The sequence below is a fragment of the Thunnus thynnus genome, chromosome 4 (genome assembly GCF_963924715.1).
Source record: "Thunnus thynnus chromosome 4, fThuThy2.1, whole genome shotgun sequence".
In the NCBI taxonomy this organism is placed as follows: Eukaryota; Metazoa; Chordata; class Actinopteri; order Scombriformes; family Scombridae; genus Thunnus; species Thunnus thynnus.
In genome coordinates, this window is record NC_089520.1 from 21341119 (window position 1) to 21365343 (window position 24225).

Genomic DNA, 24225 nt, shown 5'->3' on the forward strand with positions numbered 1-24225 from the left:
TACTGCATGTGATGTGGACAAAATCCACTTTATATATCCAACTATGTTTACTGTATTCAGCAGTTTGTTACTGTATTTGCATGTTAGATTGGGTTAATTAAATGATAATCATCACTGAATAAAAGAACAGAAAAAAATATGGTGTCAACTTCATGGTAAGTACAGGTATTATATCCAATTAGTACATTTAATTCTCAGAAAGCTCTATTAATAATAAAGTTTGAGTGTGTATAATTTTACTAAAAAAACATCTTTCGTGGAATCAGAGAAGCACTGCACTGTAGGTCTGACCTCAAACTGGTGAACAATGGCAGCAAAGGCAGGTGAAGTACGGCAGCTTTCCTCCAGCAGGTTCATACTTCGGTCATAGTGGCCGATGTAAGTCGTAAAGACCAAGAACTCTGCTCTCCTGGACAGGAAGATGTCTGCAATCCTCTGGCTTTCCTCCCTGAAGGAAGAAACAGAGGATGAAGTTGAGGCAGCCATCCTCAGACTACACGTAATGCTTTCTGAACTTCATTAATGTGTGCACTGTGTGAAGCCATAGAAGGAGAAGGACCGCTGCAAATGCATATGACGTTTGTGCATGTGTGCGTGTCAGCATTCCTATTTAACAGCTTCAGACAGCGTACGCGTCTCACCAGTTTCGGATTCGATTCTCCAGCTCAGTGAGGATTCTGCGGTGCAGGGTGTAAACATCAGGCAACTCGTTGAGAATCTCCCAAAGCCTTTTTTCATCCAACACAGGCTCCCCCTCATCCCCGACTGCTGCCACGACCGCTTCCCTAAAGTCCTGGCAAACAGAGAGGAGAGTATAGTAAAAGTTATTTTTTTTTGTACTTCAAATTTCCCTAAAGTCTCCATTTCTTCCCCTATTTTTCTGTTTCCTTCCTCTGCTGCAGTATACCAAGATAATATCTGACAGCAGGGAGTAGATGAGCGATTATATCTGGAAATCTCATCATCTCTTGAATACTGAGGCAGCAGTGGTCTGGGTCACTAGTATGATCCTCATACCTATGTACGGAAGTGAAAGAAAAAGCACTTGTTCCTCCTTCATTACCACTGCTACGGTGCCCTTGAGCATGGCACAAAAGCTCTAATTGTTCTAGTACAACTGCTCAGACGCCATCAGATCAGACTGTGTTTGTACTGTGCAGATTTTAGGTGAGAATGTGAATGAGTGTGGAGCAAATATTCCTGGAAATGAGCATTCATGCTCAGTAAATCTACTCTGGTTAAATAAAGAACAGACACACAACATAAATAGGATTTAATAAAAATGTATATGATCATGAATGGAATTAAAGTTCCGGTAAATATAGTGTGTGCCTGCTAAAAACATACGTAACAGCGAATCTTATACATAATAAGACAGCTCAAGGCAGCTTAATAGAAAGATATGTTTACATTTGAGGGGGATTAAGAGATTAAACCTAATCCTGAGCAGAAAACCATGATCTGCCTTTCTTTCATACGTGACTCTGCAACTCTACAGAGATCTGAAGACAATACAGATACATCACTTACTTCCTGGAGAAGCTTGAGGGCTTTCACATGTCTGTGAACAGAGAAATAGACAAATAATTCAACATTGGTTTTGACTTATAGGCAAAAATATTTGTTAAGAAAAATGAAGTGACATGTAACTTACAATCTCTCAGTATCCACCAGCTCTTTGGCGATGTAAAAGGCTCTGGATCGACCGTCAGGCTGTAATCATATTATTTAGTCATAATAAGCCCAAGCTTGGGAGGAAGTAAAGCATTTTGGCACCAGTTCAACAAATATAGCTGCCACCCCCTCCACACCCCTTCCTTTCTCTCAACACATAGTCTCCAAGCAGCAATCAAATTCAAAATAATGAGGACAGCGTTGTAGTAGCCCATTAACCTCCATTAACCTGCATTAAAATCCTGGCTTGTGAGGGCAATTTTGCGACTGCCCAAGGTGAAAAGCTTTGAAACTCATTTTGTTCTGTTGTTCCGTTCTGCTAATATGATTTCATTTCCATCTGTCATTTGGAGAAAGGAGGCACCAGCTCTTACAAAATGATGGCACGAAAGAAAACAAATTAAATCACATTTTAAAGGATAGTGGCTAACGTAAGTCCTTGATAAAAGCAATGGAAAATAGACAGAAAAGACTAAGAAACTCTCATGATTTACTAAATAATAAAGTTTTTTTTCATCCCATGTAAGTTATCTAAAATATGAATCTACTATTGCAACAAACAACATCTTTTCTACATCAAAATCATTACTTCCATCACTACACAAGCTCAAGCCATATTGGTCAAAATTTTACCTGTCTGTCATAATTGCTGTCTCCACCTCCGTCTTCCTCCTCAGAGGTACGTCCTTGGTCTTCATCGGCTGCCGTCTCTCCCCCGACATCACCCACTGAACCAGCCTGTGGACCAACAGCCACCGAACACACATTGTAGGCTTCTGTATAGGCACTGAGAAGAAAGAAAGGATACTCTGGTTAAATATAGCACACAAAGACAAACAACGTGGCGCTGTGGCATCTTGTACGCGTATACTTTTTAGTCAGTTTTAATACATTGATGCTAAGAATTAGTGATACAGTAAGTACACAGGTAACAGTCGGCAGTATACAGTACAAACATATAATAAATGATTTATAACACACTATAATGTAGTTATAAGCAGATATAAGGACATGTTTAAGTGTTTATTAATGCACAGTTTTTGTCAGCCATTATAACTTCTCCTATTATATATCCTATTATACTATCATTCATTATCTGTTTATATACCAGCCTTCTGGGTATCTAAAGAAGGAGTTATAGTTGCTGACAAATGCATTAATAGGCACTTATATCTGCTTATAGATAGAGTGAACATATGCATAATGTGTTACAAACCATTTATTAAATGTCTGTATACTGGTTGTGAATGCTAAAGGCTTAAAGTTAAGTGTTACCACAAAGTCAAAGTGGAATGTCTAAAACTTCTAATACCTGCATTACAATATGGTCTGGTCCTGTGGTTCTCAACCTTTTTCACTTCTGACCCCCTAAAATGAATGAAATGTTTACTTGTGACCCATAGTCACACCTTATAACTTGACATGACTGGTGAGCAGTTCAACCACACAAGGATTTATCCTTCTCCAATTGTCTAATTTTAATGATTTCCAGGCACCGCCAAAATGTGAAAATATTCAATATTTCAGAAAAAGAAAAAAATTAGAGAAAAGTCCAAAAACAAACGTAATATTTGTTTAAGAGGAATGTATGTTCGTCTTTGCAATTCCTTTAATTATCATGTGACCACTTGGGGGGGTTCCCGAGCCCATGGTTGGAAGCCATTGGTGTAGTCAGTAACATAGCATCAATCAGTTTTTACCACAAATATGACTCAGTGGTTTTATAATATGAACTATATTCTCTCCTCAAACCTTCAGTCATGTGAGAATAAATCAGATGAGTTTCATTTAGCCATCCAAGCTGTCTTTATGGTCCTTTATGGTCTTCTACATTGAAATATCACTATAATAAACATATTCAGCGATAGGAGCTAGTGTGAATAGATAAAACATTACAGATCTACAGAAACCAATAAACTGATCCCAAAAGGCCCGCGGTGACAACTGTACCAAACCAGGGATGCATGTCGGTATTTTATGCTACAAGATTCTCTTCTGCAGGGAGCCCAAATGAATATGCTAATGGCTGCAGCTCAGCGGGGAGTGTAATCTGTGCAAATAAAAACACGTCCTTCAGTTACAGTAGTGATACGGTAGTCCTCTATGTGACCAATTGCTTTGCCAATGTTCCCGCCATGTTTCACTCCAGGCACCAGTGACTCTAACCCCACTGAGATGCAAATTAGCTATGTATGAACAACATATGTGAGCAGTTCAGATCTCTGCATCGCACATATTAGAGCTGCATGGCCCATTACTGCTCACTGGATCAAACTTTGGATGTGGTACCAGGGGGTGCTTGAACCACAAACTACACGCACAGTTTCTATATATCAGGCTTTAATGTCACTCCCAGAGAAACTGCCGATGTCACTTTTCACAGTCGTGCCAGGTTGTATGCAGGCCTGTGGCAGAATCTATGGAGATAAATTACAGAAGGAGATAAAAAAATATTCATTTTCCTTTTGCTTCAGGTTGATGGGTGAGCCAATGTTTTCCAGTGATAGCAGGGATGAGGGCAAATATGCCAATTATCTTCAAATTATTCCCTAATATTGCCCCTTTAGGCGATTGCAAAACTAACAGCCTAAACCACTGACACTGCTGTCCGTCTGGATATTGCTTTGCTGTGGTTACAGCAGCTGTATTCCCCAGATGCTCAAACAGTGTGCAGAAAATCGCAATCACATCACTGTTGTTGTTCATTATTAGCACAGAAAGCTTTACAATCGTGTATTTTGTAACCCTAATACTAAATGAGGTCTTTCCAATGTTTCACCAACCTTTGAACTCCTACTTCCCTTAATTTGTATTAACTGTTGTATGTGGACATTCAGATTTTATTGATTCAAGACCATGGTTGCATGGTATGGACACAACAAACAATGCAGTAATGACAAAACAATCGTACCAAAAAGAACTGTAGTGCAACATAAATTACTTTGAAAAAGGAATAACATTTTTAAAAAGGCACCCAAATTACATATGTTTTTTGGCTGATTTGACTGTAATAGCAAACTGAATTTATAGCAGAAACACGTCTTAATTTAGACGGTACTTTGATGTACCTACCCACATTAAAATGCGTATTAAACTGTAGAAAAGTATCACTGAAAAGGACACCTTTTTATTTTGAACTTCAAAGGCTAAATAGATTTCACAAAATGGAAAAATGGGAAATGTGAGAATTACATTAAAATCTGCAAACACGTTAAAATTCCCTCATTTAAGAAAATGACTAATAAGGGAGATAGTCCTCATGGAGAGTGCCTTAACCCTCAGGATGGAGGCACCAGTACCATGGAGCAATGGGTAGAATGAAGTATGTATATTTACTTGGTTTTTTTATGTGCTACTTGAAGGAAACACAAAAGAACATTTTTAGTTCAACCAAAAATTTCATCCAATTTTCTACATTCAGTATTTTAGAGCCCTTGCTAGTTTTTCTCGCTCACATAACCAAAACAGTCAGCTACACATGATGAGAGGGAAACACTGCAGAATGCAACTGCTGACTACTGAGAATACACTGACATTGTATCTCAGCCTGTTGTTCCTGACTAGGTAGAGAAGAGCAATGACTCCAAAATGCTCCGACTATTAATCATCCTGAGCGGCCTGTATGATATGGGCACGGCCAACAGGAATGCAGAGGGGGATGGGTTAATGTCAGCACAGCCATGGCTGATCATACCAACAAATACTGTACCAGCACAGCAGGGAGGCTAGAGGCTTTACCAGCAACGCCAACAGAAGAGCCTGTTTCTGCACTGTTTCTCTAAACAGATGATTTATGAATGAAATCAGGACAGCATCCACAACGCCACCAGCAGCGTTTCGTCCTCTACCACCCAACAACACACAGCTGGGGTTTAGCACATCTTACTGCAAGACAAGAGGGAAGCTCCTGCACTTTCCTCCTTAACGCTGATCACCACATCTATGTCTGCTGTGATCCCAGCATCAGGGGACTCAACATAATAAATATAAATCCTCTGTGCCAGGGGCCTGGTTAAACCCACACAGTGGCCGAACAGTAATAAAAAAAGACTAGTGCTTAGTGCAAAAGGGTTGCTAATATTATGTCCAGCAGCATCTATCTGAAAATACACTTACACACAGGCACAAGTTACCTTTCTGCTTCCTGTTCAGATGACTGAGTTTTGCTCTCAAACCCAGGGAGGCTGCTCATGTCCACGTAACCATCCGTCTCATTGGCGGACGACAGCACCCGAGTAGGACGGTCAAAGAAGGCAGTGAACGGCCCCTGCCGAACCGGCCTCCGCTGTGGGACCTGAAGGTTCTCGTAGTCCGAGCTGATGGCAGGAACATTCTCATAGTCTGAGGTATCTGTGTTGGGGAAGGAGATGGAGCGGGGCTTGGTGAGGGGAAGAGGTGTGAAAGGCACACGGGAGCGGTCCTCAAAAGACTCCACCCGGACAACGCTGCGGTTGAGAAAGGCCACCGAGTTACCTTTTCTTTTGCTTTCCTTGTAGAACAAGAAGGTTGAGGCTGGCTCAGCTGAACCTTTACTGGCAGAACGTGAGCTGAGCTGAGGAGAACTACTTATGCTGTGTCTATCTAAGTCCAGCAGTCCACTGGGTATGTGGTGGCTGGACTCTGGTGAAGACTTCAAGGAGGATGGATTGACATCCACTGCAGGCTTGCTCTCTGTTTTCCGCCTAAACTTGAGCATCAGGAAGCGCTTAATGGAGGATTTCTTCTTCCTGTTTTTCTCTGACGAGTCCCCCTCAATGAGAAGCGAGGGGGAGCTCTTTGTGATGGGTCTCTTGGTGATGTAGGCCAGCTCAAACGGAGGAGGGATATCCACCACAGATGTCGGTGTGGAGAGACCGCTGGATGACAGAGGTGAGCACCTGGAGAAGCTTCCAGATGAACAAATGCCGCCTCTCTGCCCCGGAGACCCTTCCCTGTCTCTGTAGACACCCAGAGGCATGTCCTGCCCCTCCATGGAAATGGAGCGGGGGTACAAGGACAAATAGTGGGGTTTGGAGTGGCTCTTGTGCCGCATTGTACTTAATAAGGGGCTGCTGCTCAGTGCAGGTCCAGTTTGGCTGAATCCGCTCATGCAGGGCCTCTGAACAAACTGCACCCCTCCTATCTCAGCCATATTGTTATTCATGCGCTGTGACAGTGAGCCGGAGCGCATCCCTGCTGTCCTCTTGTCGAAAGGAAAAACATTTTCACCCATTGACGTATACCTCGGATCCTCATAAACATGCTCATCACTGATGTCCTGCTCCGTATCAGTGGTGTCGTCCACAAACGGTACTATGTGACCCTCCAGGTCGTCGTCATCTCTGAAGACATCAGAGTCGTTCGGAGAAAGCAGCTGGCTATCCGAGAAAGAGGAGGTCAGCGAGGTGTCTGTGTCCGTTGGCACTGAAATGGATACCAGCCTGAACCTCGGCTGGCAATCCAAATGATTTAACAAGGCCTCTACTGTCTGAGCTTTGTGCTCTTCAGTTTTCACAGACATCCTTTCCTGATGTGCTCTTACCTTGCTCCCATCACTGTTACGGATCTCCACGTAATCCTCGGAAGACACATACTCTCTTTGCCCATTTTTTGCTGTTAGATATTTCCCGGCTGATACTCCACCGTTGTTTACAGCCAAAAGCTTCTGTGGTGTGAGAGGACTCTCTGGTCGTCCATGAGCTTTGTTATTTTTTGGGATCATAACATCCTCTGAAGAGACGTAATAAGGCTCTTGGGTTTGATCATCCTCTATGGCAACATGTCTCTTAGTTGTATTACAGAGCTTTTTCTGGTTTTCGGGGATAAAATCATAAAATCTAACATTCTGTTCATTGATAACCTTTTCCTTCATATTATGGCCACACCTCAACTTCTGGATGTTACAAGAGATGTCGTAATCTGGAGCAGATTCCTCTTCTTTCTCCTCTCCTCCTGTTAGAAAACCTTCCTGTGTATCAGTGTCCAGCATGTTTTCACTGATGAGGAGAGCCCGTTGGTCTGTGAGAGACTCGGTTAAATCATCTGCTGTCCAGTCACCTGTTTCATCATCCTTTGTTTGGGGCCTTTCCTGCCTCTCCTCTGTGTTTCCATCCTCAAGCACAGGTACTTTTACAGCAGAATAGGAGCCTGCCTCCTGATCAAGGCTATTGACTGAGATGTCTCCCATTGAGAGGCCATCTGTGTCAGCCAACGCCTCGCCTGCATCACAACCGTCAGCGTCCATGTCCTCCGTCATGTCCGTGTCATTCATCTCCACCGCATCCTCAGAGTCGGCGGTGAGTCCGGCATCACCGACCCACAGAGTTTCCAGTGAGTCCACCTCCTCCGTCAGGGCACTGTCAGTCAATCTCCAATCCTCGTCCATCTTCTGACTCGTGTCTTCTTCCTTTTCCTCCTCTGTCACTTCCAGTCCCTTCTGTGACACATTTTGTAAATCTTCCTGTGGTGACCCAAGGATGCAGGAGTTAAACTGTCTCTCTGTCTCTTCGTCAGGCTCACCATCTGACATTAGCGAGCTGCCATTGATGCATCCTCCTTGGCTGCCTGAGAAGAAGAGGTCCCTCCCATTGAGCTCCAGTGTGACTTTGGGTTTCGGGGCTATAGAAGGTTTGGGACCCCTGGCTGCAGACATGAGAGGGGACGACAGCTTCAGGCTGGCGTGACAAACAAACCTTGGCTTTGGAGCAACAGAAGGCTTGGTGCAGTCTGAAAGAACAACAGGAAAAGGAAACTGTAAGATTATGTGCTTTAAAATAGCTTACAGGTCATTTGTATTGTGTCCCTGTGACCTAAAACTGCTAAAAATGTAATAGTGTGTGTGAAATCTTTACATTCGATGAAAACTGATGTTTGTCTTGTGGTCACAGTTTGACCATTTTCTTCACAAAATGTGAACAATATTTCTTAAATCCCATTAAGGCAATCTATTATACAAACCAGCTGAAAGATTTCCATATAATTTCTATGAATACAGTAGCTGTTTAAAATGTTGAAACTTGGACTTAAAATGAATAATGTATGCTTTTACACCCTCTGGGAAAGAATACAAAAAATCTGAGGGATTTCTCTGACTCACTTCCTGTGATTGAAGTGAGAGAAACCCCTCTCAGGGTTAGCTGCCTTTACTGCTTTTAAAGTAATAATGAATGCAACAAAAGATAATGACAAACAAGCAACACATGTAAATGGCTACTTGTAGATTTAACACTAAATCGCATCAAATGATTTGGATGAAAGATGAACTTTCAGAGAAGGAGCTGAGATGAGGTGGCCAAGCATGATCTCTTAAACAAGTTAGGTCTTCCAATTTTCATTAATCTAACACCGCAATCAACATTTATGCATACCATATGAGCATTAAACCCCCAAACTAGAATACAAAACACATGCTGGTATAAAACTGGCAACTTAGACTTGTAGATGACTGGCTGAATATTAAAGATTTTCAAGAGTTTTTACACCCAAATTAGCTCCATTAGTGCTAGATCACAATGGAATCTCTTTATTCTATCAATAGGGGATTATGTGAATAATTTATCACACTCTGACCTCAAGAAACATTGCGTTTAAGACATTTTGGTTTGCTTCCCATCCTGCTGCTGCCGCTGGATTCACCATTTATTTACAGGAATGTACGGGCAGAGATAATGATGAAAACTAAAACTACTAATACTCACTTACTAGCAATATATCAGTATCGAACACACACAGTGAAAAAAAGGCTTGTGAGACCAACAGTTCAAACCCTTCTCCTTGGAAATAAACGATCTCACCTGTGTTCATTTTGGCGAATCGACCAACATCTCCAACATCTCGTCCACAAAAAGCAGCTTCGACGCACGAAATTTTAAAATACCATGTGAGAAACCGGATCAAACTCTGTTGAACTGTCCAGACAGAGAGTGAGTGTGGGCGAACACAGCTCAGTCTTTCTTCCTCTGAGAGTGAAACGCTGCTCAGCTGATCCGTTTGTGCGTCCTACAGCGCGCAGGACGCGACTGGAAACCAAATGGAGAGAGAGGCTCCGCTCCCCATCACAGCACACTCTGTGGGATCCCTCTGACAGCAGCAGCAGGTCCAGTCAAGTGTTGGAAATCTCAACATCTGGCAACAACTGAATTTAAGGGCTGATTAGTATTTTTTTTAAAATATGCACCAGTTATTACAGTAGTGCTGAAAATGCTGCAGCTTCACGGGGTGATGTGGATGTTTCGTGGTGAAAAGTGAGTCACAGCTTATAGACACGCATATTTCAGAAGTTATAGATCAGACTCATAATAAAACATATCAATAGGATCATTTCTTGTGCATACACCAACAAACACGATTTTTGGAAACATTAAATAATAGAAATACTGTTGCCACTTTCCAATAAGGCACTCCATATGATGGGTTTATAAGTTTTTAGTTAATAATAAAACATTTACTTATGTTTTATAGATCAGTTATAAGCCCTTAATAAGACAATTAAACGATTTGGGTTGCCAGATTGTAAAAAATGCTTTGACTTGTTTGAACATTTCACTTAACTTGGACTAAAATCCCTTTATTAACAACTTTTTAATAGTTATAACTGTAGACTTGATGGATAAAAAATCATATATTAATGACTCATTAACATTTATAGCTGATAGGTCATTATAAACTGAGAAACCAATGAGAATTTGACATTTTTAATGCATTTTTACCAAAAAGAAATGATAAACAACCCCAAAGTTGTTCCTATTAATGACTTTAAACTGATATAGAAAGCATTAGTTGATTATTTATTAACCATTACTAAACCCATTAGTCAATTTGTTACTTTTTAGAAACTTCATATCTTAAAAAAAACACTGTATGCCTCATGATTCCTACAATTTTGCCTCCACTACAATGTTGATAGCTGTAATTTTGTTAATTTGGGACTTTTATCAAGATGTTATGCAGCATACTGAAAGGTGAAACAATCCCAGCTGGGTCTGGATGATATGATAATAAAGTTTTACTCAGTATTACTCATCATGTCTCATTAAAAAATGGGTATTTCTGACTTAATATCCGCTCTCCTACTATGATAAACCAGCCGCATGTTTCCTTGCACCCCCATCTGACTGTCTGACTGTACAGCAGGTTCTTTTCAACATAACAGGAAACTGCTCTCCCAGTTTCCTGCACAACCCAACTTCACATCCTCAGCAGCTTATGAACATCATTCTCACATTTAACCCCTCGGCGAATTAACTGTGACTCACCGGCAGTGAAGTAAGGGAGTTTATTTTTATTCTTGTGGTCAGCTGGTGAAAATTTGTTGCACCTAAAAAAAAAAATTCTGTGCCAAGTAGGACGACCACAGCTGATTCACTAGCAACACACAGGAGTCTAAAGGTGGGGAGTGGCTCTGTGGGGAGTCTAAAAGGGGAGTCCTGGCTGTGGATGTCACGCCTAAGAATGTCCATTTTCAGACTATAAAGCATGAGCGTGATGAGATGTAATCCCTGTGTTACATGCATTACAAATTACTCTAAAAGAGAGGCTAATCCCGGCCGAACGGCACACTAAAGCACACTGAGTATTTCTCCTGAGCTGAAGCTTTCCCAAACACCATGCAGAGGCTGTCTGTGATGATGAAGCTGTACAACACACTGATGAGCTGTCTGTCCTTTCTTGCTTTTGTGTGTCACATTTTAGGGTCAAAAATCAATCCACAGCTACACGAGGAGATTTTACTCACATTAGTCCATAGCCACTGTCACACAATTGCATACACATAATCTGTGGTGGCTCCCTTACAATTTAGCGTATTAATAAACAGGTCACAGCATTTCATCCTGTCCCGTACGACCCAACACGAAAAACCTGAGGCGATATAGAAAAAAAACCACACAAAACTCTTACTGTTGAGTTGAAACAATCACTTAAAGCTGCTCTCACTGAGCTTATGAACAACGTTTTCACTAACAGAGTGTTCGGCTCATTGAAAAACATTATGTGACTTGACCCTTTGACCCCCTTTCTGATGGTGCTATAATTGTTTTCATATTGAGTCAATAAAGGGGAGGAAGGTGGTCTCTGCGGTCTGCAGCACGAGAGGATAATGACAGATCTTCTGACAAACATGGCCCATATGAAAGCATGTTTTGGGATGAGGAGGTGTCCCCACACACACAAACACACACAATGAAAACGGTTAAAGGAGAAGGCTGTTTTTGCCAACAAATCCCATGTAAAGACCAGAACAAACAATTAATTGGACTGTCTCTGAATACTTTTTGACTTCCCTACTCAGTCTTCAGCCCCGAGCCAATTCATTCCGCATCCACAGCGATTTCCTAAAACAGCTGGGCACTGCTGTTTATAGCAGACGTTACTTAAACAAGGGTAATTTGTGCATTTGTTGGGGACTATTTTCAGTTGGGGATTACTACACATTTGGCGCTCTAGTGACTACTTACATCAACAGGACAGGTTCCGTTTACGGCGCTTTGGTAGCTTGTTGTGCTACATATCACATCATCTTGACTTCATATTGACGTTCTTTGATAAATTTACAATGTAGTATAAAGTAAAGAGGTTGTGATATGTGTTCCCACACATGCGCAGCGGCCTTGCACAGAACTTCTTTCCCCGAGACCGAAAAAACCATAATCTCTGTGGCAAAGGAACATGTCACCCAGTGCAGCGGTGTGGCTCATTGATGTGTTTTTTATAGTTTTTGGACAACAAGTTCGCTGTTGGTTTGGCTCTGCACATGATATTTGTTGACAATAAGGAAAATGTGGAAATCGTCAGCCAGATCCTTTAACTGTTACAGCTGTGGTGTTTTGGAAGGGAAGTGTGTGTTGGCTAATGGTTCTTTCTATCTTCTATAGTACAGTATAATGATTGTGTCCCTCTTCAAATCAAAATGTGTGTGCGTGTGTTTTTCAGTTCAACACCTACATAATCAATATGTAGTTCTTTATCTATCTGGATCTCTTTCATGGCTGCAGATCCAGGTCAGACATACTGTATCATGATATATTGTATATCTATAGTTTATGTATTTAACGGTGTTGGTGTGTTTTAGTTCGACAGATTAGAAAACTGTGAGAGCCGTGTGCAGTCTGCACCCCGAGGTCCATCTCTGTCTGTGTGTCTCCTGTTTGCGTCAGGCGAGGGAAGAGCCGCGTCTCCTCCTCTCTCCTGCTCTGAGGTGAAACAATAAGACTGTTGCTTAAAAAAGGAACTCCATCTTGATATACTCCTTCCTGTGACTGTTTTCAAGTCTTTCAGCAAAACTAGAGAGAGGGTGTAGTCGCCAAACTTAAAGGAGAATTCCAGTTATTTTCAACCTGGGCCTCATTATCCCACTTTTTGACATCATCATGGTTTATGAGATTTAAAACATGTGTCGTTTACTTCATTGTACGTGTCTTTAGTTGACTTACTCTTTGTTTCTGTTTAATCACTTTAATTCCTACTTGGATTATTACTGAAGAACTACAGTAGGATCCATGAAATCTAGTAGAATTCCTTGTGTGTTTATTTAATTTCTTTCAAATGAACTTTCATAGAACACATAAGCAAACATATAACCTCTGTGATGGACATCCACTCCCACACACACACACACAAACAGAAAAACACAGATGTACATTTGTGTATCCTTGGAAAGTATTGTTGACGTTGAGAACACTGAATCCTGTAAACTGTGAAGTTTTTGAACCAATAGGACGCAGGAACAAACTCTTGTGTCATGGCTGTCTAAATTTAGTTTCCCTTCACATCATGACAAGGAAGAAAACACAGCTGGAGGGTTGTTTTTGTTCTCCTGTGAGAACTTTCTGACAAGTGTACAATGGGATTTGTTGTTTTTTCACAAAGGAAAGTTGTAAAAAATAAGATTTATGACATGACATACAGAAAAATGCTTACTATCATCTGTCTGTCTTCGTGCTGTATCAGTTTGTCGTTATGTGCTTCATTCTTTGCACAAACTTGAGTGTGAGAGCTGTTTGCCTTCATGGGAGTTAATAATAACGCCCAGTTTTAACTCAGTACAATAAACAAAGGACTATGTGAATAAAGCCATTTGTGCAGTAAGGAAATATTTTAACTACCTATGAGACAATAGTGTGTGTGTTATGGTTAATCCTGATCTGAAGTGCTTCATATTCTCTTGAACACATTGTGGGTCAAGCTTTTATGCATAAGTTCATTTACATTCAGGATTAGTTCACTGGTTTCTATCCATATATGCTGAAGGAACTCTGCACTTAAAGCTCAGATTTATTCATTGGCTTTCGACTTTTTGCAAATTAATCACTCCTGATTTAAGTGACGGGTATTAATTGAAACCGAACAATATGTCCATCTGTCTCTTGTCACGGGAAGCAATAAGTCTAATGACCATATTTATGTGAGCGCCGATCACACGTCTCTGTAAAACCACACTGGATTAACCTGAGCTGACCCTCTGTCATGAGTGTTATGTGTGTCTTCAATAACATGTCAGCATGTGTGTGTGTGTGTGTGTGTGTAGACGAGACATGTTTAACTGCTCAGGTGATGGACGTCAATTTAAAACCAGAATGCAAATGACATCTCAGTAAATATGTCTGAGATTTGTTCAGCAAACACTGAGACTGAGCTGAACATCAACACTTTATATTACTGTAATGCAGTCAGTGTTACTTCCTGTTTCAGGGTAATGTCTTCAAATTTGTTTTCTATCTATAGCAAAATCACATTTTCATCACTTCAACCTACTATTTCATGCACCAGAGAAGACTGGCTGAAGACTGGAGGATTTCTGTTCTCTTAAAGGAATAGTTACAACATTTTGGGAAATACGCTTCTTTGTTTTCTTGCCAAGAGTTATATGAGAACATTGTAAAGCTGGAGCTGGAGCCTGCAGCCTTAGCTTAGTATAAAGACTGGTTAAATTTACCTTCCAGCACCTCTAAAGCTCACTAATTAACACATTATATCTTGTTTGTTGAATCTGTACAAAAACCAAAATGTAAAAGTGATAAACTGCAGTTTTTTGGGGTTGCAATATTTCTTGGCTGGGTGTCCAATCCTTCTCCGGTAACTGTTACAACTTGAGAAGATAGTCCAGCACATAAAACTTCCCTTTTGGTACTAATTAAACAAAATACAACGTGTTAATTAGTGAAGGTTAGAGGTGCTGCAAGGTGGATTTCATTAAAGCAGCAAGAATAATTGCATTAGCCAAATGTCAAACTATTCTTTTAAAGATTAAATCTAAACCTTAACAATCCTTGAGGCTTTTATTTTAAATATGTATCCGACTGTCACTTTTTTGTGGTTGTTTTTGTAAATGTTGGTGTTTGTGTTGGAGTAGCTGTGTGTTTAAAATCAGATGTTTACTTTGGTTTGGCAAACTGCCATTTAAGTTTCATTAATAATGAAGAGAAATGCAGGCGGATGGAGTCTGTTTTTTTAGAGGCGACATTAATCTTGCACCGAAGGACACATTGAGATGCAAGTAGCCCCTTAACAGCCCCTGGATCTAACAATCAATACTGGACACGTGATACTGGAGCGAGCAAGAGTGACATTGGTGCCGCCAAGAAGCATTGCTTCCTCCCTTTATAGCATCTAATTTAGGCAAAGTCACTGCCTGTCACACATCACCATCAAATCCACCTCAATTACCTGACTTGGCAACACTGAGCACATTTTAAACTCTTACTTGTTATTCAGCTGTCACCTCATGGTCACACACAAGACTCCCAAATCTACTTTATGTCAGAATCTCACTTTTTATCATTTAATGAACAAGTTATGAATACACTTCTTATTCAGCCATAAGTGATCTGGATCTGTCATTAATAGATATAGTAGAAAGCTGTGGGGGCAAACTTACACCTGGTGTTTAATACATCTGCACAAACTGCATTTTATTCCTTTCAGAAATTCAAACACACAAAACAGAAGTAGCTAAAAATACATTTTATGCAGATGTTCATTTGAATGTACTTACATACTTTAGATACTTTAGACCAAATCACTGTGTATTTTAAATGAATGAATGATATCTACATGTGATTTATACATGTAATGAAAGGCGTAATTTTTTATTTAACTCGATAATCTTTTCCTTTTTGTCCTTGATGGCTGATTTGATGGATCTAAAATCTGGATTTCAGTGAAAGGGCTTGAGGTTTGATTCAAATGCAGATATAAAAAGATACAAGCAGACTGTATTTGAACTCGCAACTGTTACCAAAACTGCCTCTTGACACTGAGTTATTGCAACTTTCTGAGCCAGGAGACGACAATAGTGAGGCTCATCATCAATACACCCAGGTGGAGACTCTGAGTTTAGCTGTGTCAGCTTGAATGGAGGCAGAGAGAGGAGAAAAAGTGGAGTTGCCAAACAGCGGACCGCTCAAAGAAAGTCCAGCTGGATGAGGCTCAATGCAACCGAAACAAACCTGCTTACAGACCGGGTGCTGCAGAGAAGATAATTAAAGAGCTGAATCTCCAAAAGATCTGTCCAATCTGAAGAGACCTGAGAAGGATCTAGAGGAGAAAGTCCATTGAAAAGGCTGCTGGACAATACACAGCAAGGAGGGCATTGTAGAGTGAGTAATGTGGAAAGTTGCAACAGGAACATGTGACATTTATGAAGGCCATCAGGTTTGTTCTGTGTAACAGAGAGAACAAATCCCCCTGTTGGCACACCAGCCCGCACAGCAGCAGAGAGGGTCGAGATGGTCACACGCACAGAAGGGGCTGCAGTGGGAAGAGAAAGACTAATAAACACTATAGTGTATAGGCTAAATGATGAAAGAGCTGACATACATCCCTAATTTCATTTATCATTAAACTGTCACAGTTGGTGTTAAACACATATCACAAAATCTAGCTGCATGTGTTACTTAAATAAACGCAGGATTTTACTTTCTGTTGCCTGTCAACCGACTTCTTGCCACACACTATAAAAAACAGTTTTTCATACCACCTACAAAGGTGGATTACTGACATGCTTGAAAAAAATAAGAACAATTTAGCATTTTTGAAGTAGTGGCAACATGTCGTTTGACGTACTACCGACTTGTTCTGAAAGAACATATAAGGGGTTTGAGTTTGTCACATGATTTATGACATTTTTAATGGTGACTTGTCTACTTGTCGATATAATCTCCATAAAATTACACCCACACATGTAATTTTATCACTGTGAGATAAAACATTTTAAAGTCAAGTCAATTTATATCGCCCAACATCACCAATTTGCCTCAAGGGGCTTTACAATCTGTACAACAAACAACATCCTCTATTCTTAGACCCTCAAATCAGATAAGGAAACCACCCCCCCTACCCAAAAAAACCCCCTTTAACAGGGAAAAAATGAGAGAAGAACAAAATTTTATTCAAAGAAATTCAAACCTGTAAAAAAATGTAAAACCTGTTTGTGAATTAGTGCTTTAAGAAGGAGTTACTTTACTAAGTATAATATAAAACAGCCCTAGTGCCCTTTAGTGTAGTGTAAACAGGAACGTCTGATACTTGTAGGGCTATTTGCAGCATCTGTTAACTGCAGGTAGAGAACATGCTGGGTGGTTTAGTGCAGGCCGAGAGTGAGAGCGGACTGCCAATGAGTCCACAGTCCCTTTACTTCCTTGTTCACTCCTGTTTTCCCTTTCACACGAGCAGAATTTATGAGGCCATTACGAGTGTGCATGCAGTGTCAACAGTGCCCAAGCTAATATCTTTGTCCAGTGCCGAGAGGAGCGGGGGGCCTGTCAGGCGACACACACACACACACACACCGCCCAGGAGACAAACAAACCCTAGCCCTACCAGCTCACAGCTCAGCCGAACACACGTATGCACTCAAGATGTTTAACATGCCTCAGCATTTCAAACTCATTAGCGGGCTTCTCTAAGGTAACCAGCTACTTAAATAATGAATTTAGCTCAAGTCTTCTCTTATTATGAACAAATCTGTTCATTAAGGGAGGAAACTGAAGCCTGGTCAGATACCCAGAGGATTAAAAATCAATGCAGTGCACCTTGTAACACGCCAACATATAGAAATAAATTGACTTGAGTTGAGGTGCTGTATATATACGCTAACTAGTTCTGGTTATTGAATTTCAATACTTCTTTGGTACCAACCAAAATATATCAGTGTCTGGACAGATTCATAATGTTGCTTACATATTATTTGATCAGATACTTCCTGATTTAAATTAAGCTTTTGCCAATTTTAGACATTTTAGGTCAGGTTCATGTGTTGCTGCTTGTGCTTAGACAGAATTCAACATTTGACAATTTCTGCTACTTTTGTTAAACAAAAACCAGACTGAAAGTCAACAGCCACAATTGCGGCTCTGTGAGGCTGTACTTGATCTTAATTCATAATGACAATGCTTACATACTGATGTTTAGCAGTATAATGTTTGCCATATTCAAGATCTTAGTTCAGCATGTTAGCATACTAATATGTGTTTATTAACACTCCAGTACAGTTGAAGGCTGATGGGAATGTCATTAATGTTGCAGGTATTTGGATACAAACCAAAGTATTGGAGAAAGTGACATTTTGAGGTATTTTATTGGTGTTATATGGCAAGTTAAGGGATCACCAAAGTTAATACAATTCATCCTGCAGGGAACATGAATATGTGATCCAAACTTCATGGAAATTCAGCCAATAGTTGTGGAGCCATTTACCTTAAATGCCAACTTTATGGTGGAGTTAGAAGAAAAGTCAAGCCATCACCATTAGGATTCATCTTATGGGGACCGTGGATGTCTGTACAGAACTTCATGTTAATCCATCCAATAGTTGTTTAGACCACATAATAGTTGGTAGTCATGCTGCTATCATGGTTAAAAAAAAAAGGGTTTTGTAGAAAACATGACTATGATGTCTTTGTCTCGGCATAGGTATCAAAGATATTCAGACAACACCCAACGCCAATGGTAACAATATGTTGTTAACAGAGAGCAAAGGTGTTACATTACAACAAAAATTCAGCCGTCCCATGTTGTTAGTTGAACCACAGCCAAATGCTCATCAGAGAATCCCTGGGGCCTTTTGTCCCTCTCTCTCTGATCCATCTGCTGTGGGGGGAGACTCTGCAGCGGGCCTTCCATCAGCTCACTGGCACCAGTCTGTTTTACATGTGGCTGTTTGACACATCACAGCAGGAGCAGCATTATGGCCTGGTAAGAGGGGCTCAATAGCTGTGGCAGCATTAGCTCTTATTACACGCACCAACTCATTACAGCTCACCGTGGGGTGATACTGACAGAGGGACCCAGGCCTCCATCTGAGGCACATAATCTCACAGTGTGGAGCAGGCGTTACACTGGAAGACACATTTCACTGATGGACCGTTAAAGAAGCCTACAGACAGAGCAAGACAGTGCTCTCGTTGAGGAGTGTGGGATGTCGAGGCAATAATATGTTTTAACTGTCCGCACTATGGACACTGTGCTGATTTTGAAAGCATGAGGTCAAACAAGTCTAATTTTTTCTTATTTATTCTGCAATTTTCTATTCTTATTATGCAGATTTTGGCCACCAAATTATGAAAAAACTGTATTCTTAAGGACCACTTTGTGTTAAAGTTTGAGTATTAGGTGACACCATTATTGATTTTTAAGTTATAGTGGTAGCAGCGTGTGTTTTACTAGCAATAGTAGTAGTAGCTGGCTCATACTGGCTGCCATTCTTTACTTAATGTGGTTAAAGTTCAGCTTAGCTTATGTAATTTGGCATTTCTGTGAGGACTCTGTCCACAGAGTTGAACTCCTGCAGTGCTCCGCAGCTGAGATAAGCACACAGAAGAACAACTTGCATCCCAGAAGGAGAATCATGTCATGTTAAAAGCAAATGAAACCAACTTGTTGTCCATCTCAGGTGGTACATAGAGTACAGGTGAAATTAATTTAATTTAAAATTAACAGATAAACCTGCTTACGTATCAGAAATGAAATGTAATAAGCTGAATGTTGGATTTTCCACTTGTCTCTCTTTGGCTCTTGCCGGACCTCACAAAAAACCCCCCTATTGTTTTATGACTGCAATGAAAAACTCATCTCCAAGCTACATTACTACTTGTCTTAGCAGTTTTGTTTGTGTTGTTTTAGTGTGTGTTTTTGTTTCGCCTGAATTGTGCATATTCCAATAACTATAACTATAATATATCCTTTTACATATATATATATATATATATATATATATATATATATATATATATATATATGTATATATCTTTGCTTTACACTGAAATATCTGCAAATCTAATGACATTACCAGCCTCAGCTGTACATCAGTGTTAGCATTGTCATTTTAAGCAATTTACAATAATGACGTTAGCTTCAGCTCAAAGTACATTATGCCTCAGGTACAGCCTTACAGAGCTGTTAGGATGGCTGTAGACTCTTAAATGTGTTTAATTATTCCCACACATCCTCAACAAATTCTTATAGCACTTACTGAGTGTGTGTGTGGCATGTAAACAGGCAAGTTTCATAGTAAAAACAAAATGTCAGTAAAAACAAAACAAAAAAAGATTGGTTGACAAAACAATCTCCACACAAGGGCCTTTTAGTAGCTGTTCTGGAGCTTTCAATCAGTTCAGACATAAAGAAATCAAACTGTTGAAGTAACTCAGCTCAGGAATAAGATGCTGAGATGTTGAGGAATCAAGTCACACCTGCAAGCAGATGATCAGAAACCTGTATAATGTCATAATTATGTATACAGGGATATGAATAACCAGGTTTCCATGTTCCATGTAAACGTCATGTCCTGAATAAGATTAAAACCAGGATAAGAAAATGAAAAACTAATGTACATATAAAACATACTCAGTACTTTACTATTTTTATACTATCAAAGATCTAACATATTAATATAGTTTATCGATGGCTTCAGTCACACTTTGCTTTGCTTGTACTGTATCACCATGCAGGTCTTCCCTGGAATGTGCACACATTTTACTGCTGGTGATAATCCTTGGCAAACTGGTAATCCTCGGGGCAGTTTTATGATGCTGTGTTTCAATGACCCAACTGGGGACCGAACTCACAAACTGAGAGTGGGAATCAAACTCATAAATTGTCAATCCAGGGGCAGATTCTACAAGTTCTCTGAGCAAGATGAATCTTTGATATTAGAGTGGTTAGTCAACCAGAGACCAGAGCAATTTTACACTGAAACAATAGACACAAAAATAGCTTTTTATATAAAAAAAAAAGGATTCCTCCTTAAATTACAGACATTAACATAAAAACAAGTGGAGGGTATAAGGGAAATACTACTGGCTCCATTAAAGATAATTGGTCATTAAGACTCAATCAATAAAATCAAGCATATTGAGCCAACAAACTAAACTACTACATGAAAATAACAAGTAATACTGTCTTAAAGGGAGTTTCATCACACTCTAAGTTATATTAAAATATGTCTGAGTCCCGAACACAAATGAAAAAGTGCATTATTTGTGTATTTAAGTCAAATAATAGATCTGTAAATTGAGATTTCCCAGCATTTAAGCTGGGGTCCGCATCCTTATTAAATTCAGTCTTAAGGGGCATCGATGTGGCCTTGTGGTCCAAGATGCATACTGCGTAATGACGACATTTCCCATTCTGGCCTTTTTGAGCGTCACACCCCGCTTGCTCTCTCTCTCTAAAATCACCAGGACACTGATACAGCGCTAAAAGTACATTTATATAATCGCTTCCCTCCCTGAGAGTGAAAAGTTGCTCATCTGGTTGCAGATGAGATCATTTTTTATGGCTGAGGGAGTGTAGAGGGGAATGCATGACGAGCTTTTGGAAAAGCTGAATCTGATTGTCTGATTTTAAGCTACAGAGAGAAGAGACAATGATGGTACGTCAACAAAAGAAAATCCTTCAGCTCAACTCATTTAAGTTACTTTAAAGTCTCAAAACAGCTCACAAAGCCAAAGGAAAAACTTAACCATTCTACTTACACAAGGAATTTTAAAAGGGCTTTTGCACAAAGTAAATTTAGCTTCAGTTATTTAGTTAAGTACTTTATGAGGACAATAATTGTTGAGTGTCATTGTGGTTTTCATACATTTTGAGAGCTTTCCTTTGCAAATGTACTTTATACTACTTGTTTCAGACAACATGGTTGGTATTTAAATTGATTTCTTGTGCAATGGACACACATTACCCTGAAAAACATACACCCAGGTTTCAGCTCGTTTGCAAACATCGACTGTTCATATCAGTCATAAATAAGAGTTTCTGCTACACTCATCATCTTACTGCTGCTGATTCTGGTGCCTGGCCTTTCAATTAATGCAAGATGGAGCCGTTTCAGATGAGGATCAGTAGACACAATCTAGGGCAGGTTCACACTAACAACGCAAAAACTCAGCAAACTTCTCTGGTTTATCTTGAGATTTATTTGATCTTACCATGTCAGATGTTTCATTTTGCTAGTAGAAGGGACAACAATTTCTACCTCTTGTACTTGGTGTTGCTTGTTTGCCTTTTAACCCAGTATAACTGCAGTAAAAAGGGGGCAAACCTGCCCCGCCCTCTCTGGAACAGGGTCCTGCAGTGCCATAAAGGACATAAGACATTATTACAGCAGAGCAAGTGTCAGACACTATCTTCAACTCATATAACCTTCCCCATAAAAGCTCCATTGGCTCCTGTGCTACAGTGGCTTCATAGCTCCACTGTAAGGAATGTCATCAGTAAACTGACACCTACACTGTTGAGATGTGACAGTATGTTTCTGAATAGTGCATAAGAGTCTGCTGGTTAAACAGCTAACACTTTGCAAAAAAAAATATCAATAAAACTAAGCCACTTAGAGAGATCACACCACATTAGATCTCAAGTGGTTTCCACATGCTGAAGGTCATTTGTTTTCTATTATGAGAACAGCAGGTTGCCATTTTCCTCAGCCAGTCGGATTAAACTGCCACATCCACACGCAGGAATCATTTCTCAGTGCGGCAGGTCCCCGAGAGGAGGGCGGATCTGTCAATGGGACACACCCACCTGTCCCTTAAAAGTGATTAGACTCATCAAAGTGGTGAGTCAGCAAGTCAAATGAGCTGAGACTACAGTTGTGCTGCGGTGGTTCTGCACAGAACGGGCTGCTTTTTGCTCTTCACAGTGAAGGATTCACTGTGACTTCATTGCATTGATTTCATTTGTCTCTGTTTGGACGCAGCCAAGATATTTATACATGCTATGATTCTTTCCCATATGTCTTAGTGCATCACATGTTGGGGGCAGGCTGGAGAAACAGCCATAAAACCCCTTGAGTCCTTATACAAGCAAACTCTAAAAACTCTGGACAAAAAGCCAATGCATTTCCATCACTGTAGGGTACTGGAGAAATACAATTTACTGAGCTTTGAGGATTTTAGATTATTCTCAAATTTGTGCCTAGTTTATAAATTTTAAATGATTTGGCCCCTCCTCCACTATGTGACTTTGTGTCCACTCGCTCAGTAAGTTCTATTAGATCCTCCAGAATATCCTCTATACAAGATTGTACCATTTCATCGCACTGCATTTGAGCAGTCAGCTTTCTCTGTGAAAACCACAACTCAGTTGAACGCCCTACCTGCTGATATGAAGAACTGTAGTTCAATCAATACGTTCAAGGCCAAATTGTAAAATCTACTAAAGACCAATCAGCTGTGTGACCACTGAGTCTAAACTCCATCTATGGTCTTCTCTTTAGCGCAGGTAGTCTTGCTTTTAATATGACAGGTTTACATAATTAATTTCTAATTGACATTGTGGGTGTATGTGATGTGCTGTTGTGTGTAGCTTTGTATTTTGTATTTTGTATGGTGAGTTCTGTGTGTTTTTTGCTTTGTACTGTTTGTTGTTGCGCTGTTGTATGTTTTGATTGTGGAGGACTGCCAATGCAAATTAGCTTTGAGCTAACAGTGCAGTGCATCTTTAATGTTTAAAAACTGCACACTATCCCAATCAATAAATCAAATCAATCAATCATTAAAAAGGGCTTTTCTTAATTGTTATGAATATTTTGGTCTTTGCTGCATTATGTATGTATGTAGAGAGCATATTAATCCACAGAAAATATAAATCCCCTGTATGAGTATCACTCTGGGAGGTCTTGTCACTGAATCTGCATCATCTCACCTCCAAGGTAGCAAATTTATTCAAGCAGCTAATTTTATTCAACAATGCTGAGAAACATATATAATTTCACAAAGACACACATACTGTATATGAACACACACACACCTAACAGGGGACAGTGTTTAAGCTGTCTGAGTGTGTATTTCCCAATCTGCTTGGACTGGTTTAACTTCACAGAAACAAAGGAGGGAAAAAACACAGCGTTGAAGGTCACAGGGGGGTCAACGACACGCCGCACCAGGAAGAGAACCACCTCTTCATACAGGAGATGCACAAAACATAAAAAGTGCCAAACTACCTATTCTCCTGCCTGAGAAAGGAAACAAGTGAGCCAGAAACCAAGCCAAATATCTAATTAAGAAGGTAATGGGGTTGATCTGGTCTTTGATCTGTGGTCAAGTTGAAGTTCCAGCTCTTGTTATTCCAACTATC

At 40.2% G+C, this 24225-nt stretch overlaps 1 protein-coding gene across 3 annotated transcripts in view; it reads right to left on the reverse strand.

Annotated features, from left to right (window-relative positions):
* LOC137181627 (FYVE, RhoGEF and PH domain-containing protein 5-like) overlaps nt 1-10164 on the reverse strand; it is a 20800-nt gene extending 10636 nt beyond the window's left edge. Inside the window, exons 1-7 of one of the 3 annotated variants that reach the window (XM_067587463.1) lie at nt 9447-10164; nt 5808-8379; nt 2308-2461; nt 1655-1713; nt 1531-1561; nt 642-793; nt 292-448 (exon numbers count right to left, since the gene is read on the reverse strand). In XM_067587463.1, coding sequence (XP_067443564.1) covers nt 292-448; nt 642-793; nt 1531-1561; nt 1655-1713; nt 2308-2461; nt 5808-8379; nt 9447-9456 — 3135 coding nt within the window. In that variant the 5' untranslated portion in view covers nt 9457-10164. The remainder of the gene's footprint in view (nt 1-291; nt 449-641; nt 794-1530; nt 1562-1654; nt 1714-2307; nt 2462-5807; nt 8380-9446) is intronic. The other 2 variants (XM_067587461.1, XM_067587462.1) reach the window with 2 other exon arrangements.
* Between the last annotated feature and the right edge of the window lie 14061 nt (nt 10165-24225).